The sequence below is a fragment of the Cervus elaphus genome, chromosome 20 (genome assembly GCF_910594005.1).
Source record: "Cervus elaphus chromosome 20, mCerEla1.1, whole genome shotgun sequence".
NCBI classification, from domain to species: Eukaryota; Metazoa; Chordata; class Mammalia; order Artiodactyla; family Cervidae; genus Cervus; species Cervus elaphus.
The window spans coordinates 118715994-118734494 of record NC_057834.1 but is presented as its reverse complement, the minus strand read 5'-3'; the positions used below and the strand labels follow the sequence as shown (position 1 = coordinate 118734494).

General features: G+C 55.3%; 1 protein-coding gene across 3 annotated transcripts in view; it reads right to left on the bottom strand.

Moving 5' to 3' along the window:
- Nucleotides 1-5490: 5490 nt before the first annotated feature.
- TRABD2B (TraB domain containing 2B) overlaps nucleotides 5491-18501 on the bottom strand; it is a 219183-nt gene continuing 206172 nt past the window's right edge. For 2 of the 3 annotated variants that reach the window (XM_043876128.1, XM_043876131.1), the window contains one exon: nucleotides 5491-10846. In XM_043876128.1, coding sequence (XP_043732063.1) covers nucleotides 10627-10846 — 220 coding nt within the window. In that variant the 3' untranslated portion in view covers nucleotides 5491-10626. The remainder of the gene's footprint in view (nucleotides 10847-18501) is intronic. The other variant, XM_043876130.1, reaches the window with a different exon arrangement.

Below are 18501 nucleotides of genomic sequence, written 5' to 3'. Positions count from 1 at the left end.
CACAGATTCCTTAGGGTGAAAATAAGGGCCAGCCTTATCCCTCCTCCAACCTCCCCCTTCCTGCCCTAAGCCAGGGTCCACCCACCCCTAAGGCTCCTCCACAGGACAGAAGCTTAGTCGTTTTCAGTCGCTAAGTCATGTCTGACTCTTTGCGACCCCATAGACTACAGCACCCCAGGCCTCCTTGTCCTTCACTATCTCCTGGAGTTTGCTCAGACTCATGTCCATCGAGTCAGTGATGCCATCCAACCATCTCATCCTCTGTCACCCCCCTCTTCTCCTGCCCTCAATCTTTCCCAACATCATGGTCTTTTTCCAGTGAGTCAGTTCTTTGCATCAGGTGGCCAAAGTATTGGAGTTTCATCTTTAGCATCAGTCCTTCCAAAGATTATTCAGGGTTGACTTCTCTTAAGATTGACTGGTTTGATCTCCTTACAGTCCAAGGGACTCTCAAGAGTCTTCTCCAACACCACAGTTCAAAAGCATCAATTCTTCAGCATGCAGCCTTCTTTATGGTCCCACTCTCACATCCATACATGACTACTGGAAAAACCGTAGCTTTGACTAGACGGACCTTTGTTGGCAAAATAATGTCTCTGCTTTATAATAAGCTGTCTAGGTTTGTTATAGCTTTTCTTCCAAGGAGCCTTTTAATTTCAAGGCTGCACTCACCATCTGCAGTGATTTTGGAGCTAGGGTGACTTGCAAAATCAAATACCATAATGCCAGGGGAACAGAAAACTTGGGTGATGTGCTCTGGGCCCCACAACTGACCCGTTGGTTCCAATTACCTCCCTGATAAAGCACCAGCTTCTAAATGTGCACAGTGAAGTGGTCCAGGTCTGCGCCTGCTCACCACTCAGGCCACTGCCCTTGGCTGTGCCTGGACCTCACCCTCCAGGGCTGAAACACTTGCAGGCCTCCAGCGGCAGCGGCCGCTTCCCAACCCTGCACCTAGCTGCTGGTCTCTGCAGCCCGCAGGGGCAGCAATAACAACTAACCATGTATTGGGGCTTGATTTCCATCCACTATCTCATTGCAACCTGTGCCAGAACTGTTTATTATGGCCATTATAGAGATGAGGGAAATGAGGCTGAGAGAGGGACTCCTTGGGAGTGGGGGCAAGGTCAGGGCCAGGCCCCAGGACCCCTGAAGACCAACCCGTGACTGGGGCTGAGCCTGAAGAATCTTTGTTGGAGGATGAAGGGTGAAGGGACTGCTCTATTGAATTGGGGAGATCAAACAGGGAATTTGTGTTTTTCAAGTTTCCCTGTGGGGAGGAGGCTGCTTGCTCCCAGGAATGTCCCTAGAGGCCCGTGTGTCTTGGCCCCTCATTCTAGGCAGCAGTCTGTACTGGCAGCCCATGCTGTGGCTGCCTTGCTTTCACCGAGACCCTGCTGTGTTCCGACTCCGGGTGGTCTGGTCCCTCCCCCTGGATCCTCTCTCATCGTCATTTTTCTTTCTCTCCACCGAAGCCTCTTCTGACTACTTTTTCCTTCTCCTCTTCATCGCTCTCCAGCATGGTCTGTCTGTTTCTCCCTCTTTGTCTCTGTCCTTCTCTCTGCTGATCCCTCACTCCTGGATCCTCACTCCATCTTCTGTACAGTTTTCTCTCTTGTCCGCCTGTCTCCTCCTGTGTTCCTCTCCTCTCTCCGTATTACCATCCTGCTCCGTCCTCTTTCCACGCTTCCTGAGTCTTGGGGAACAGGAGGCAGGTGAGAACTAGGGAGGGATCATCTGGGAAGCCTGTGACTCTCCAATCCTTGCCTGGGGACTTGTGTCTCCAGGTTGGAAATTTTATCATTCTTTTTTTGTGACTGATCAGGGAAGAAGAAATGAAAAATACAAAGGGAGAAAGCGTAGGAACTGGTTTGCAAGCCCAGAACTGACATAAAACAGGGTTTTATGAATATTTTCTGAAAAATAATTTCTTTTTATGGTGCTGTTTAACAGTGGCTGGCCTGGTTTGCCTGGCTTCCTGGCTGCAGCGAGTTGCAGATGGAGGCCCCCAACTCTTCTCGCACCTCCCAGCCCCACCCTGGCAGGAATCAGCCAGTCCAGGGTGCTACCTCTGCTGCAGCAGTCCGGGGTGTGTGTGTGTGTGTAACGATGAGGTCGGGAGAGGAGAGGCTGATTCATGGACAGCTCCCCAAACCCTCAACTCATGGGAGCCCAAGGTGGGCAGGTCTAAGCTTGTGATTTGTGTCCACTCATAACCCAGACACGGCCAGAGCATTCTGGCTCCAACACCCCTGATTAAGATTGTCCTGGACACCGGCTCCATGGCTGGCTCCCAGAGTCAGTGGATTCCCTAGAGCTCATACTCAGGTCGGTGGTCCTCCTGGCTTCCAGCTCCCTGTTGTTTGACCTCATCACCTCTGCTTCACTCCATGTCAACTGGCAACGAAAAGCCCCTCCCGTGGTCCCCTCATCCCAAATCGTCACAAGCAATGGAGGCTATACTTGGGATCGGCAGAGCAGGTGGAGTTGGGGTTCTTGCTGCAGCCAGGAAATGACTGCTATCTGCAGGTTTTCTCTCTGCCTAGGAGGTGCTGTGCCTACTTCCCTCCGTTTCTCTATCTTCCCAGCTCATCCTTCCTCTTTCCTCCTCCTCTTGCCATCCATTTCAGAAGCAATGTGACAGCATTGCTCCCCTGGTCATAAAGATCCTTTTTCCTCCACCTCCTTCCTACCTCAGGAAGCCACAGAGGGATATCTCCACATGAAAACGGAGCTTGCTATTTCTCAGAGGAGTTTTAGTGACTACAAACGGCTCCACCTGCTTTCATGTAAATAAGGAGGCAGGTCCAGAGAGGGGCGGAGCTTGCCCCCCCCCGCCCCCGGCCATAGTCCTGGCAGCAGCAGGGCCTGCAGCACAGGGCCTGTGTCCCCGATACAGGGTCCATGTGCCACAGGGACACCGTGCCGCTGCAGGGTTGGCTTCAGGGCCCTCGATGCTCAGGGCCAGGAAGGAGGGGCCTCAGGGGACATAGAAAGATGGAGAGGGCCCAGAGGGGGAGAGATCAAAAAGAAGAGTCAGAGTTGGAGGGAGCTAGAGATGGCCAACGAGCCAGCCTTTATCCTGGGGTGGGGATCACTTCTCCATGGAGACTGCCCGTCCCCTCGCACACACCTCCCAGAGGCAGAGGACCCTCTACCTCCTCAGCATTGTGTCCTGGTTCTGGGAAGCTTCCCCAACTCCCTGTAGTTTCCTCCCTGGACCCAGCTCTGATCTTTGTAGCTGTATGGAGAAAGCCTCTTATCTGGGTCACTCTACAGAGAGGTGGGGCTGAGATGGGGTTCTTCCAAATCTAATGATCTATTATCAGAAGGAGCAGCTGGTTTCTCCCGGGAAAAGCATGTCAACAGGAGGCTGCCCAGAGTGCAGGGCAGGAGAGGTGGGCAAGGCTCCCAGGAAAGGAGGTGCAAACACGTGAGTGTACCAGGTATAAACACTGGGTCTCCCCTCTTGCCACCTGCTGCCATGTGGAGAGCAAGGTGTCAGGGGCTCTGACGAGTCCCTGGTCCCCTTGGTCACTCACTCCATAGTGTCTGAGACCCCATTCCTGGGCCATAGCTTCTTGAACTGAAGACCACATCCCCCAAGGAAGGACAAGGGCCCACTTTCCCACCGAGTGTCTAGGCAGGTAGACGTGTGGCTTCCTTTCCTGAGTACAACCACAGCTCGAGGGGCAGAGAACACATGGTCACAGGCTACGGCTGCGATCTTTACACTATTGATGCCAACTCTAAAGACCATCTTGGTGGGGGAGGGAGTGGGTGGGGAGCAGGAGGCTTCCTATCTGGAGCTCCGTCCAGAGTCAGTGGGTGGGAGAGAGGTCTGGGCTGGCTCCAGGACACAGAAGAGGCATTGGGCCTCAGATGGGACCTAACCTCACCCACTGCCCTGTGAGGGCAGTAGCCAGGCTGTAGCCAGCACAGCAGAGCTTGAGTAAAGGTTAAGAAAACAGTCCTGGAGCTCAACTACTCGGGTTGCAATCCTAGCTCCAGCATTTATAAGCTGTGTGATTGTGAACAACTTACTTAACTCTCTCTCTCAGTTATTTCATCTATGAAATAGAGATAAGTAAGAAGAGTTGTGAGAACAAAATAATTTAAGACAGAAATGCTTGGAACACTCTCTGATCATAATAGATGCTCAATAAGCATTTGCTTACAGTTGCATTGTCACCTTTGTCTCGGGGGCGGGCCGCCCAAGTGCAGTCCACATTATTCTTCATAGGAGCCAGCAAGGACTCATTAACCATGGCCAATGGATTGGCTCTGGTGAAGGCTCTGGGATTTCAAAACTAGAAACTTTGCCCACGCCAAACCTCGTGGTGACCTGCCCCCTCTGCCACCGAGTCCCAGGGGCCACGCCTCTTCCCTGGTGGATCCTTATAGCATGGTCACCTTGTGCAGATCCTATCCAGCTAACACTGTAATATATGATATAAAAGCTCTATCAGTTACCTGAAGGCTTCCCTCCCGTTCTTCTTCCTCCCCTCCTTCACTGACTGTGTCTTTCTTCCATGAGCACTCACTAGATGTCAGATCCTGTGCCTTGACAATACAGAGATGACCAACCACGGTGCCGGCCTCAGGAGGTCAAGGGGAAGGACAGCCACAGGCAGGTCATTTCTGCACAACCCGGGTGCACGGCAAATGGGGTGCTGTGGGGACAGGACAGAAGGATTGACACGGCTTGAGGATTAAGGGAAGCCTTGCGGAGCTGGGTTGTGCAGGATGTACAAGAGTGATGAATGAGGGGTAGGGATGCAGAAAGACAAGGAGCACCGGGGGAAAGCGTGTGCAAAGGCAGAGGACGGAGACGAGGAGGGTGAGTTCAAGAAACACGGAGACGACCGGCAACCCTGCAGTGCTAGAAACCAGGAGAGGAATGGGCAAGATGTGAATTTCATGCTGGGGACATGGGCAGGCTGAAGTTATCAGAGCACCTTGTGTGACCTCGACTTGTGTACTGGGAACAGTAAAGACGTGGATGAATTTGAAAAAGCCAGGGTTGTGGTTTATAGTGCTCACTTTGGCTGCCGGGGTTGTGGGGTTGGCGGGCGGAGAGTGGGCCAGAGAGCACACAGCCCTAGTTGGCAGGGGAGAGTGAGGACACCTGGACTGGAGTGGAGCTGAAGGAGGGAGAAAGGTGGGAGTGTTAGTAAAGTTGAATCAGTAGGTGCCGAAGAGTGAGAAGTGAGAGGGGGGCCCCAGGGGTGAAGCCAGGTTCCAGGTTGATTGTTCAGATGAACAAGGCTGGAGAGGCTCCAAGGACCCCACTTGGTGGGTCCTCTCAAGCCACTGGACACCTGCCCAAACACCCTCCCAGAACCTGCCTGCATTTTTACATGGAAAATGGGCCCATGCCAGGAACTCTGCACCACCGCCTCAGGTCCTGGCCCTCTGAGCAAAGGTGACTCCCCACACGGTCCCCTGCAGGAGGAGGGGGAGCCATCGGCATGCAGAGACACCATCACATTGAAGTCATCATATCTTTTATTAATATATTATGCTACAAAAATATTTTTGGCAAAATAACATTAATAGCATCTTTCTTTGTCTTCTATTATATTCTTAAAGAACTCTTCAGGATAATTCACAGAGGTGAGAGGAAGAGGTGATTAAAAGCACAACATCAGGAATACCTTTCCAATACATTAAGATCTGAAGCTGTGTCACACAGTGAGAGTCGGGCCGGGGCCGGGATGTCCTGCAATCTCTTTGAGGCCCAGGAATGGCACAGGGGCTCTGGCTTCCCTTGCTCTGGGCTAGAACATCCCTTGACCAAGAGTCAGCCCCTGCCACCCCAGCCACTGGGGGTCCAAGATGGCTGAGAGCCCCCCCAGAAACTTCTCAGACTGAGAGTCTTATTCAAAGTCCACTTTCCCGCAGTGGGACTTGGGATGGAGGGGCCCTTCAAGGCGCGCTACTCTGTCACCGTCCTTGCCTGCCACATACTCCTGATCCCATGGCAGTCCTCAGGTGCTGGGAGGAAAGCCAAGCCCTGGGCTGGGGAGGGGGGATGCCTCACCTTTGTGGAGCCCCAAGATTGCACGTGGCATTCCCCAAGCAGGAAACAAAGTCTCCATTTGACAGATAAGGAGGTGGAGGCTCAGAGAGGGGCAGGGACTTGCCCAAGGTCACTCAGCAAAGTGAAGGAGTATCTAGGCTATCTCTGGTAAGGAAAAGCCTACACTTGGAGAAAGAGCAGGGAGAGCTGAGAGGCTTCCCCAGTGGCTCATCGGTAGAGTCTGCCAGTGATGCAGGAAACGCAGGGGACATGGGTTCGATCTCTGGGTCAGGAAGATCCCCTGGAGGAGGAAATGGCAACCCACTCCAGTATTCCTGCTTGGAAAATTTCATGGACAGAGGAAGCTGGTGGGCCACAGTCCAAAAGGTTGCAGAGGGTCGGACACGACTGAGCACACACACGCGAGGGAGAGCTCAGGGTGTGCTCATGCTCCTGGAAAGGGCCAGGCGAGGCTCAGTCGGTTCTCAGGCCCCCCCTCTGTCTCCCCCCAGTGTTGGGGGGGGGCGGTGCAGGGAGGGAAGGAGTTCTGGGCTGGGAGCAGGGGCCTGGGTTCCGGTTCAGCCTTGCCCCACAGCCCAGAAGTCCCCCTGCCCCAGGGCAGCAGGCAAGCGTGCCAATTCGCATCGGTCCCAGCTGGGCTGTTGAAGAATGGGGGTGGAGGGTGGGGAGAGTGAGGCTGGACTGATTTCTGAAACTTACTGGTTTAGAGAGCCAGCCTGGGTGATTTTTTTGGCTGCTTAGATGAATTTTTGGAAAAATAACAATGTTCAAAGAAACTGAGTATTAAAGAGCCAGGAGGGACCCTACCCCACTGCCTTGCCAAGACGTCAACTCTCCTACCACATCTCCAGCCAGTGGGCCTGCTGCCCCTGCTCACACACCGCTCCTGACAGGAAACTCACCACTTCTAGGGACACCTGCCATCTTACGACAGCTTTGGCTTTGCGGAGACCCTTCCACCAGCAGAAGTAAGGTCTGCCTCTCTCCTTTCTTTCCTTCACTCCTTTCTTACTCTGTCCTTCTCTACACAACTCTTGGGCGCCATTTTTGTGTCCAGTGAGGATACAGAGATGAATTCACAAGACCGTGGCCACTGAGGAGCTCACAGCATGATAGGCGAGCAGAGACACAGTCAGTGCAGAGGGTTTCCTGGAGGACGTGCCATCTGAGTTGATCCTCAAAGGGTGAGCAGTTAGGGGTAAAAGAAAGGCATTTCCAGGCCTGAGAAACAGCATGTGTGAAACAGCTTGTCTGTCCTGGGAAGGACAAATATGCTTCAGCCTGGCTACGCTTCATAGACTCCAGATCTTTGGCTCTCAGAGCTGGTGGGGCCCTTGGTGGCCCTTGGCAGCTTCCTGCAGCTTGACTCCTACACCTTCCTGGTCCCTGCCTTCACAGGACTGCTGGTGCTCAGAACAGCCTGGAGGGAGATCAGGAGACAGGGCCATGCTGACCTGATCTAGAAAGCTCCTTGGTCATTCAGTCAGCTGTTCTGGGGGACAGGACCCAGGGCCACCAGGAACATGCTGGCTCTCAGTCCTTGATCTCTTCAGCCTGCCTCAAGGTCAAAGGTAATAGTCCTAAGCCAGGGGCTTAGGATCTTAACAATGCTCTTAGAGCAACAGGGGCATTTTGTGAGGAGAGGCACATATCATATACTGGAAAAAAATCTCAGCAGTGGTGGGCGGATTATTCCAAAGGACGTGAGTGACTGCGGACGGAATGATGGTTCCCTGGCCCAGGAAGAGAGAATTCAAACGCCCCAGCTGTGCAGATTTCTGTCCATATGCCTCTGGTCTTTGGGGGTATAAGTCAGCAAGTTCTCTACTGCTTGGGGAGACTTGAGGGATGTAAGTTTCAAATCCTGGCCAGTGGGTGGTTCCTCAGAGACCAGTGGATGTGGGCTACAGATGTCTAACTCACACTGGCTCTGGCTGTCCCGTCAGCACCTGTCTACCTGATCAGGCGGCCCATCCGTCTGCTGCCCATGTGGCTTTCTTTAAACACTTGAGTACTTGGTGGAGGGAGAGCTTGGGATCTCCCAACCTGCTCAGAGGAGGGATCTGGGGGACCTGCCTGTGGCCAGGGGCCTGGACAGAATGAGCTGTAAAGTTCCTTCTAAGAACCTGGGATTGGGCTGCTTGTTGCCTCTTGATGATGAACTCCTGTAGGCCAAGAAAGGCAGCTAGATTTGGCCCCAGCACAGAGCCTGGCACTGTGTATGTTTGATAATCACACACTGCATTAATTTACCTCTTTGGCCCCATGCCTGGCATAGATCTGGGCATGCGGTCAGGTGCTTGGACTGTTTACCAAATGCTTCATCTTTAATTAACCTTGGGCTCCATCTCAGTACATCTCATGCCACACTCTGCCCTGAACAGAGGGAAATCTGGCCTCTGTGTTTCTAATTCCTTTACACTTATCTCATCCAAATAGCACTCCACGCCATCTATTTGATGTCCAACAGGCCTTCTGAGCCTGCTTTAAAAGTCAGCTAAGCCCCTTCCGGCTCAGGAATAGGAAGTCACATTTCTGCCGAGGATAAACGGACTCCAGCCTTGGCTGGGGTCAAGTTCAGTTTACAGTGTGGTACCCACGGGGTTGGCTGGACCCTGTGAAGCAGGACTCAGGGCTCCTGCCAGGTCTCAAGTTCAAACATATTCATCTGGGTCAGAACTGAAGAGAATTCAGCTGCCTGCCAAGATGCCCCGGGACTTCTGACCATCCAATGGGTTGCCAAGAATCCTACTGTTTCAGAAGGGAGGCAGCTGCCAAGCTGGGCACAAAGGCACTGATGCTAATCAGACGCTACCAGGCCTGCTAGGGAAGCCCATGGTGTGGCATCACTGAGGAGCACTGAGCTAGCTGGGGGTCAGCAGACCCACCCGGTTGTGCAGCCTTGGGAAAGTACCTCGCCTCTCTGGGCCTTAACTTCTCATTGTTCTTTTCTGTCAAATGAGGGGCCCTTTCTGCTCTTGCGTTCCAGGACTCTGTAACTAACGAGCTGCCAACCCTGTGAGGGCTCAGGGCTGGGACGCAGCCAACCTGGGCCCTCTGTCTTGGCCCTCACCTTGGGGACAGAGGAGCCGGTGAGTTTCTCTGAATCTCGGTGACCTACCTGCCCCCGTTTGGCTCTCTGTCTCTTCAGGCCCATCACAACTACCCTCCAGCCTCTCTGATTTGGCAGGAAAGCCTCTCATTGGCTCCAGGATAAGACAAGTTGGGGCATGGGACACGTGGCAGAGCCTGCTGCCAGAGCCCTTTGGCTGGAGGGACGAACGGGATGACTGTAGCCAAGCGGTCTATTTGGCTGCAGTAAGAAGCGTGTGCTGGCCCATTTGGGTGAGATCTGCCTCCCTTGGAACTTTCCTCTGCAAAGAGAACCCGACAGACTATGGTCCAAGAGACCGCGTTACTTTTGAATCACACTGATCTAGGGCCAGGTGCTGGCTGGGTGACATTGAACAAGTCCCTTTATCTCGTACAGGGGCTCAGTTTCCTCATCTGTGAAATGGGGACAAGCACATCTCACAGAACTGGCGTGAAGATCCGTGATAAAGTGAGTGTGCAAAATGCCTGCCACACTGCAGACTTTGAACTAATGGCAGCTCTCATTACGAGTATCATTACCATGGAATTTCTAGAGGCCCTGTCTCTAAAACTGCCCTTCTATGCCCACTCCTACCCTTTGGCTCAGCTCACTGCATTTGGTCATGACTTCAACAGCCTCTCCTGTAAGCCGAGATGGATTAACGATACCAGCCAGAATAGAGGGGTCTAGACTCACACCCCGGATCTCCCACTTGCTTTGTGACCTTGGGCAGCCACCTTCTTCTCTTTGGTGAGTTTAACCATCTCAGTTTAACCATCTGTCACTTGGGGCTGGGGGGACCACCTCCCTCAGCACCAACAGCCCTTGCCCCACCCCAGTGCTTTGGTCGGAACACTTACCAAGAGTTCTGGAGGGCCAGTTCACAGACACTCAGGGTTTTCAAAATAGCAGCATTCTCTTTCCTAAAGTACCTTCCCAGCCCCAGGATGCATCCAGGGGAAGGAAGGACCGTCAGCGTTCACATCTCTGGCTCCCAAGTCCAGTTTCACAAAAGCTAAGCCTGTCTGCCTGCCTCTCCCTCTGAGGACCCCATGGCAGGAGAAGCCAAACCTGCACGCTGGAGGACTCCACTGATCCAGGAGCAAGCCAGTTCAAAGCCACGGTACCTGCAAGGTCGCAGTTGTCCTGGCAACCTGGGTTCACCTCCTGGGTTGGCGATGGGGCTAGTTATTAACATCGGCCACATAAAAATAGTTTTATCAGTAGAATAAATACATTTTTCTTTTTTAATATGGACACATATTTTACAAAAGAGCCCCATAGCACTATGGGAAATTAAGATCCTTCTACAAAAAAGAAGATGTAAGTCAGGTACAATAAAGCTCTAGTGTTTTAACGGATCCCGTCTGGACTGCCCAAGAGGTGTCGAGCACCCCTGGAGGGTGGCAGGGGCAGTGGGTGCGGATGCAGACCTTCCCGTTGGTTTCTCTGGCTTCTCTCTCTGCACCGGGCAGGCATGCGGCCGAGGTCAGGAGGGTCTGAGGGCGTGTAGCAGGAAGGAGGCTACTATGCTGGCAGCAATGGCGGGGAGCAGGCCCAGGGCGGCCGGGGAGCGGCCGGGCGCTGAGCTGCTGGCGGATCTTGGCTCTTCCTGCTGCTGGAGTGGGTCGGAGAGCTGGAAGGGGGGCTTGGCGGTCCCGGAGCTGTGCGTGGTCTGCAAGGGCTGTGGGGGTGGTGAGGCTGTGCTGCTGGAGGGAGAGAGATACATGGAATGTGGAAAGGCCACTCAGGATCCTTGTCCTGGGCTGTGATCTTAGGGTTCAGATCCAACTTTTTGTTGAATCTGGTTTTCCTTCCCTCATAAAATGGAGAAGGAAACAGAGGGCTCAGACACGGAAAGTGAGCAGCCCAGAGTCACACAGTCAGCCTCAAGTGTGACCGCTCAAGAGAACTGAGTCCTGGGCAGAAAGCAGTGAAGTGTTTTGGGGGAGACCCATCTGGGGTCACACTGCAGCAGGCCGCCCTCACACCTAGGTACGCAGGGGCCCCCGGCTTCCTGCTGCCCTCCCCTCCCCAGTCTGAAGTAAATAGAAAACAAAATACACAAACAGCCGCACCATCTCACCTTCATTATCACGGCCACTGTTAACTGAGCACCTACTGGGACTCTGCACTTTACTACCAGCAGTATCTCTGGTCCTCAAAACAAATGTTCATTGGGTCTCAGCAGCCCCCTTCCACCAGATGAGAAAACTGAGGCTCCACAAGGCCAGATTGGAGAGGGAGTGGGGTGGCACCTCTGGGGGCAGAAGCCCTGGTGACCTCACTCTGCACAATCACAGCGAGTGTTGGTGAAGGTGATCCCTCATGAACTGATCAAAATAGAAGCCAGTTTGGGAGGTCACGGGTGAGGTTCTTGGCTCAAGAGAGCCCATGGGAAAGAGACATGGAAGGACAGAGACGAGAGAGTGAGACAGAGAAATAAAAAGAGGTGAAGTACAGAAGGAATTGGCGGGCCAAGGCCAGCACTTGGTGGCATTGGGAAGTGGAGGCGAGGGCGGGGGGCCAGGACCAGGTTACCGGCTCAGGTCCTGGGGAGATAGGAAATGATGAACAAAGAGGGGGGCAGAGGGCAAGGCAGGGACTGGGGAAGACACAGGACAAGGATGGAGGCATAACAAAGAGAGACCAAGGGGGAGAGGCTCCGGATGAAGGGAAGGACAGGACCCCACAGCTGATGGACCTACCCCTGCCCTGTGCAGCCCCAGGCAGCGGAAGGCAGGTGGAGACGCAGGTGGAGGATCTGACAAGCCCCATCACCCCCAGAAAGTCAAGGCTGGGAGGGAAAGGTCAGGGACACGCAGAGAGGCCCCAGTCCAGCATGGAGCCAGGATGGCCTCGCAGAAGAGGTGACACTGTGAAGGCAGAGAGGCCAACCTGCTTATGGCTGAGGGCATCTCCAGGGTTGAGAAGAGCACTTACAAACTAAGGGCCCTGCAGTTGTGCCAGCATGCTGCTCTTGTTGTTCAGTCACCCAGTCGTGTCCGACTCTTTACCACCCCGTGGACTGCAGCACACCAGGCCTCCCTGCCCCTCACCATCTCCCAAAGTTTGCCCAAGTTCATGTCCATTGCATCAGTGATGCCATCCAGCCATCTCATCCTCTGACGCCCTCTTTTCCTCCTGCCCTCAATCTTTCCCAGCATCAGTAGGACACTGCTAATCCTCAAGACAGCACTATGAAGCAGGCAAGACTATTATCCCATTTCACTTGTTAAGAAACAGAGTCAAAAAGAGGATAAGCATTCATAACTCGCTCCAGGACACACAGCAGGGACGGGATCTGAACTGGGCACCCGGTGGGTGCTCACCAGCAGCTGACAGCTCGGCAGGGAGCCTGCCCCTCTCTGGCTGTCTGCAGAACAGGAAGCCTCCTCCCTGCAGAACACTGCCAGCTCTCCAGTGCTTACCCCCTCTCTCTGATGGGCTGCTCACGCCCCAGGTCAGCCAGGAGTCCCTGTGCCATCTTGGCTGTGTTCTCACGTGCTGAGCATGAGACCCCAACCACCGGCCACATCACTGTGGTGAGCCCTGTAACCATCACTGCTGCAGCCCAGCCTCATCTCTGTCCCAGCCGGACCCTCTCACCCACCCTGGCTTAGCCCCGGTGGGGGGTGGGGGTGGGCAGAGGAGCCCAGGGGTTACAAGCACGTCCTTGCCTGTGCATGGACCGGGACCTCTGATCAGTGTCTGCGTGTACTCGGCAGAGAAGGGGCTTGTCACTCTCTGCCCTGACCCTCCGTCTCTGCCCTACTCCCAGTCATGCTGTGGCCGCAGGAACCCACCACATCTTTGCATGAGGTTCTTCTCACCCTGGACTCTACAGTTGTGACCTGTATTTTCCTCTATCTTTAGAAATTCCCAGAGAACTAATCAGGAGAGGAGGGTGCAAATGCTTGTTACTCACCATGGATGGCAGGAAGGTGTTTCTGGGCAGAGACTGTATGGGTGGCACAAGAAAGGGGGGGCAGAAAGCTCTGAATGCTCCTTATGACCCCCCCCCCCGCCCCCCGCCAAGTCTGGCCTGTCCTGCCTCCCACACCGTGCCAGCCTTCCGAGCACCTGAGACCTCTCAGAGATTTGGTGTGGGCTGACCTCACCTTCCCAGGCTCTCTCAGGAACACTACCCCCCCCAGTCACATCTAATGTCACTGCCATTTTCTGACTTACCTTTGTAGGCCTGATTCAATGTCCCCTCACCTGGAGATCTCTTTGACATGTCCTCCAAGCCCCAAGACCCCTGGAAGAGTTGAAGCTCCTGTGAAGCCTTTCATATTTCTCACTATCCACACTGCCATTGGGACCTATTTCTGCACATGAGGCTTGAGGGGGTTTTTTACAGGAGGCATTATGTACAAAACAATGCCTGGTGCACTGTGACTGGCATTGGCTGTTTTTAGTATGATTATTACGTTTGTGCCTTCATCTCTCTCACTAATAGCGTCCTCCATGTATGGAGCACTTCCTGGATGCTGGCAGACCCTGTGCTCAATGCTATACACATGTCATCTCATTATTCCCACTTCCAAGATGGGGAAACTGAGCCTGAAGACGTGCAATGGGCTGTCTGCCTCCCCAGCCTCAGGTGGACTGAGGTGCCATCCCTAACTGCGGAGATGGAGAGCCCGGGAGTGAAGCGTGGTGCTTCCTGTCGAGACCTCACACACCTGCGGGTGGAGGCCTGCCAGGGTCAGAGAGGACGCCCACTGTGGTCTCAGCCCTGGGAGGGGATCTTGCCCATACCCAGCAGGGCCACTACCACAGCCCCTTCCCTCCCTTTCTTTTCTAGGGGAAAGTCCCTCCCAGCTGCTGCCCTCTTTTCAGCTCAAGCAGCCAGAAGGGTGGCCTCAAAAGGGAGGCTGGGCTGCCACCTGGGATGCCCAGAATAGGAACCAAGGCTGGCTGCAGCCAGCCCCCCTGGAAGAAGGAAGCCAAGTAGAGATCTTGAAAACTATGTCTCACAACGTGCCCAAAGGCATTTGCTTTCACACTTTGAAAACCAAAGATGCAAGCTCCCCCTTGGAGCCTGAGTAGGGGTTTTATATGTTTGGAAGGAGTCCCAGGGAAATGGAGTGAGGTTGCTGGGGTGGGGGGGGGGGTCGCGGTGGACAGAAATCCTCTCCAGATGCCCCCACTTCTTGGGCCCCCTCTGCTCACAAAGCCCAGGCCCCAGTCCAGATCCCAGCCCTGCCCCAGGCCCATGCTGGGGAAAATCGTCTCATGGCAAAGCGGCCTCGAAGCCAAACCAAACACCCCAAGTGTTCCCAGGCTCTGCAGACAGCTGGCTCCAAGGGCTGGGTGTGCTCGGAGCTGACAGGGACCCTGGTGTGGGCAAGGGCCCTCCACCTGGTTGAGGGCAAGAGCCTGAGGTCCCTGTTCCCTGCATGACTTTGGGCAAGTCCTGCCCTCGAGGCTTCAGTTTCCCTGTGTACAATGAAGGAGCAGAAACAGACCCTTGGCTCTAAAGTGTTTTTGAGCAGCAGAAGCCAGAAGTGGGATCACAGGCAGAAACTGAAGGTATAATGCACAGGAAAGCAGGGCTGGTGGCTGAGATGTGGCAGCTGGCTTCCCCGAGGCCCCACTGCGGGGCTTCCTGGAGTAGGGCCCCCATCCCGGCACTAGAGGGTCCCTAAGAACCACCCAGGACTGGGTCTGGGGAGTCTTGGGGCTGTGGCTTTCTTGCAGTACAAGCCTGTGGGCTCCGCAGAGGGCTCCAAGTAGACCAAATGGAGATGGAGCTGGAGGCATGAGGGCCTGGCTGATGGGTGGCTCTGCTGGCTTGGCATGGCCCTCGCGATGTGGTCAGGCTGGAACCATCTGGGCAGACCAGGCAGATGCAGGCAGAGATCTAAAGTGACTGGTATGCCCACAGCTCCCTGTCCTGATATCTAAGGTCCACACCAGCCTCTAGGCCGTTGGCCACATGGTCTTCTCTGTCAGGACTGCCTTCACTTCCTCTCAGCTTCCCTGGGTCACTTCGCCCCTCAGGGACCCCCACCTTCCTCCCTTCACTGGCTGGATTCCCCGCCGGGCACAGGCAGACGGCCGTGGTTCCAGGGCTCTTTCAGCTGCACCGTAGCTGGGAGCTGCCCCTGCCCGGCCATGGTCCAAGGCTCTTCCTGCTCTAGTCCCCACCAGCGCTGGACGTGGGCTGGACACCCTGCATGTGGCCATCAGGTTCTTGTTTAACTGCGTGCTGCTCACCCAGGGGCTCATTTAAGCCTGAGGTGCGCTGACGGCCCAGGAGCCGTTTCCCGCTGGGGGATGGGGCGAGTGGCACCCTAGACCCGACTCTGAGAGTCAGCCACCAACAGGGGGACAGCTGTTCCTGAGTGTCACCAGCGGCCTGGTGCCAGCTCACCACGTTACAAGCACCATCTTTCTACTCTAAGCCTCAGAGCAAGGACAAGGAGGGGCTGGGGATGCTGCCCAAATTCATCTGTGCGCCCATCCACTGAGCGATCTTATTCTCTGATCAGATGGGGTCCTGGCGTCATGAAGACACGCTGAGCACCCTGTCTAGTCCCGGGAGACAGCCTGGTTGTGCTGTGAGAAAGCTGAGCTGGAGAACCTCAGGGCAGGTCGGCAGGCCAGCAGGAATTGTGCAGAGCCTTCCCAGGGGCCCAGGGCGAGAAGACACGGTTCTCTCCTCCTCTGCAGGGCCTTGGGCCATCTGCTCAAACCTTGGGGGAAAACCGAGGCCCAGGAGGCTAACGACCCCCTGCTTTTGTGTGTCCAGCACCCCCACGCCTGTGTGGTGGCACCCACACGGTTCTGTGTCCACCACATAGAGCGCCCACCTCTGTGCTTGGCTTCCGGCCATGCCCAGAGCTCGGGAAATGCTCTCTCTCCTGCACCTGCTCCCTCATGCCTGTCCCAGAGCCCTGCTCCCTCATTTATCCAACTTGCACCCCACACCCCCCCCCAACGTCTGAGCACAAACACACACCCCAGCGGCCCAGCAGTGGACTGGGGAACAGCAGAGCTGGTGTGACCTACAGAGGACAGCCAAGGCACTAACTGTGCAAAAGGAGAGACTGAGGACTGTCCCAGATCTGACCGACCGGGGCAGTGGCCTGCACAGAGCCTGCATGGGAATCGACTCCGCTCTGACCTGCCCCCCTGCTGGTCATGCCACTGCCCTGCTGCCCCGCCATCCGGCTGTCAGACGCAGGGGGTTCCCTGATGGCGCTCCACCATGGCTGCTCAACCATCTGCGGATGTATGCCCCACCCCTTCCTCGGGTCCCCATAAATCATCCTGCCACGGGCTGCCGCTTCTCTAAACTTCCTTCGGCGTGTTTACATCTGGGGTAATGAGGGGTGAGGGGAGGCCAGCCTGCTCCAGGTGGCGTCCTGTCGGGCTCTTCGGCCCCCTCCCCACTCTCTCGCTGCTTCTCTGACTCATGCATGCAGTCAACAAACGATTCGCGAGGCCTCTGGTGACTCGAAGTCCAACCCAGCCCTGGTCCCCAGGGCCTCCCAGCCCAGACGCAAGTGAGGAACTGCTGTCTGTGTGAGAGCATGCCAGGACAGGGGCACCCATGAGGTACCCACGGTCGGTGCGGGTGGGGTGAGGAGGGGGCTGTGGGAGCCGGGGGCAGGGGGAAGCACCGGGAACAAGATGTGGGGAGGAAGGGGAAGAGGAGGGGGACACTTGCCAGGCGAGGGCAGCAGGGGTGTCTGCACAGTGCTGGACGATTGTGACTCTCAGCATCTGACAGACCTGGCTGCAGCTTCTGACTCCCTACCTGACTTGAATCCTGAATATTCATTGGAAGGACTGAAGCTGAAGCTCCAATACTTTGGCCACTTGATGCGAAGAGTCGACTTCATTAGAAAAGACCCTGATGCTGGGAAAGATTGAAGGCAGGAGGAGAAGGGGACGACAGAGGACCAGATGGTTCGATGGCATCACCGACTCAATGGACATGAGTGAGCAAGCTCCGGGAGACGGAGAAGGACAGGGAAGCCCGGCGTGCTGCAGTCCATGGGGTTGCAAAGAGTTGGACATGATTGAGCGACTTAACAATAACAACCACCACCTGATTTGACACACGGTCTTGGGCAAGTTACTTGACCTCACTGAGTCTCAGTTTCCTCTTTAGTCAAGCAAAGCTGACTTCCGGGAGTCTTGACAGGACTGGGGGTCGTGATGGATGTAAGCGGCTGGAGCTCCTGGAGCTCAGCAAATGTCCACTCGTGCCCATCCCCCCTCAGAGGGAGAAGCAAGGACAAAGGTGGGGGTGGGCCATGCACAGTCCGCTGGGGGGCAGCACACAGCTCAGCCAGGACGGGGCCGAGGGGTCCCATAGGAGGAGGGCAAAAGCTCTGCATCCAAGTGTACCCGGTGAGGGGTGGGGCGGCGAGGGAAAGCACTGAGAATCTCAGACTGAGGAGGGCGCTGTGCTGGGGCGTGACTGGGGGCCGGAGACCTGGGAGGACCCCGCTTCAGGATCATGGGTGGAAGATGAGGTCAGGGAGAGGAATGGAGAGCAGAGGATGGAGCCAGTGGGGTTGACAACTGTTTTGTGCTCAGTCGTGTCTGACTGTGCGACCCCATGGACTGTAGCCCGCCAGGCTCCTCTATCCGTGGAATTCTCCAGGCAAGACTGGAGTGGGTATGCCCTCCTCCAGGGGAATCTTCCCAACCCAGGGATCGAACCTGGGTCTCCTGCATTGCAGGCAGAGGGGGAAGCCAATTGAGAAAACCCTGAATGGAATGAACGCTCCAAGGAAAACAGTATTGTCAGAAGGGCTGCAGTGGACTCCAGTCCCCTCCAGAGAGCTCTCCTCTGCTCCCTCTTGGAGAACGGGAAACTTGGGAACTCTATGAGGATGAGTGGGGTGAGGCCTGGGAGTGATGGAAGCAGGGCCCTTGCACTAGGTTCTTGGGGACCTCAGAGCTGGCTTCCCCGTGACGCAGAGAAACTTGCAACAAACAGGCTGCCGGTTGGTACAACTCTCCTTCTCTAATCCAACCAGATGGAAGAAAGTTATCCAACCACAGCTTATCTATTGGGACTGAGAAGGGATCCCTCTAGTCAAAGAAAAAGCTGTTTTCTTCTCCTGAAACCAGGCTCTGTATTCCAGAGAGACATTTTGTGAAAAGGAAACCGTTTGGAGTCATTTGCTGAAATTTACCTTTCAGACGTGGTTAGGAGCTGGGGGTCTGTGGCTGGAGTTGACAGCCCAGCCTCCCTGCCATCACCCCAAGGGCCAGACCCACTGCTGGCCGCGTCTGGTCACCTGGCAGGTTGATCGGGGCCCCGGGTGAATGGCCTGATTGGGGGGTTTCATGGGCTGCCAGCCTCTCCCTGGTGGCCTGCGAGCCCTCCCCAGGG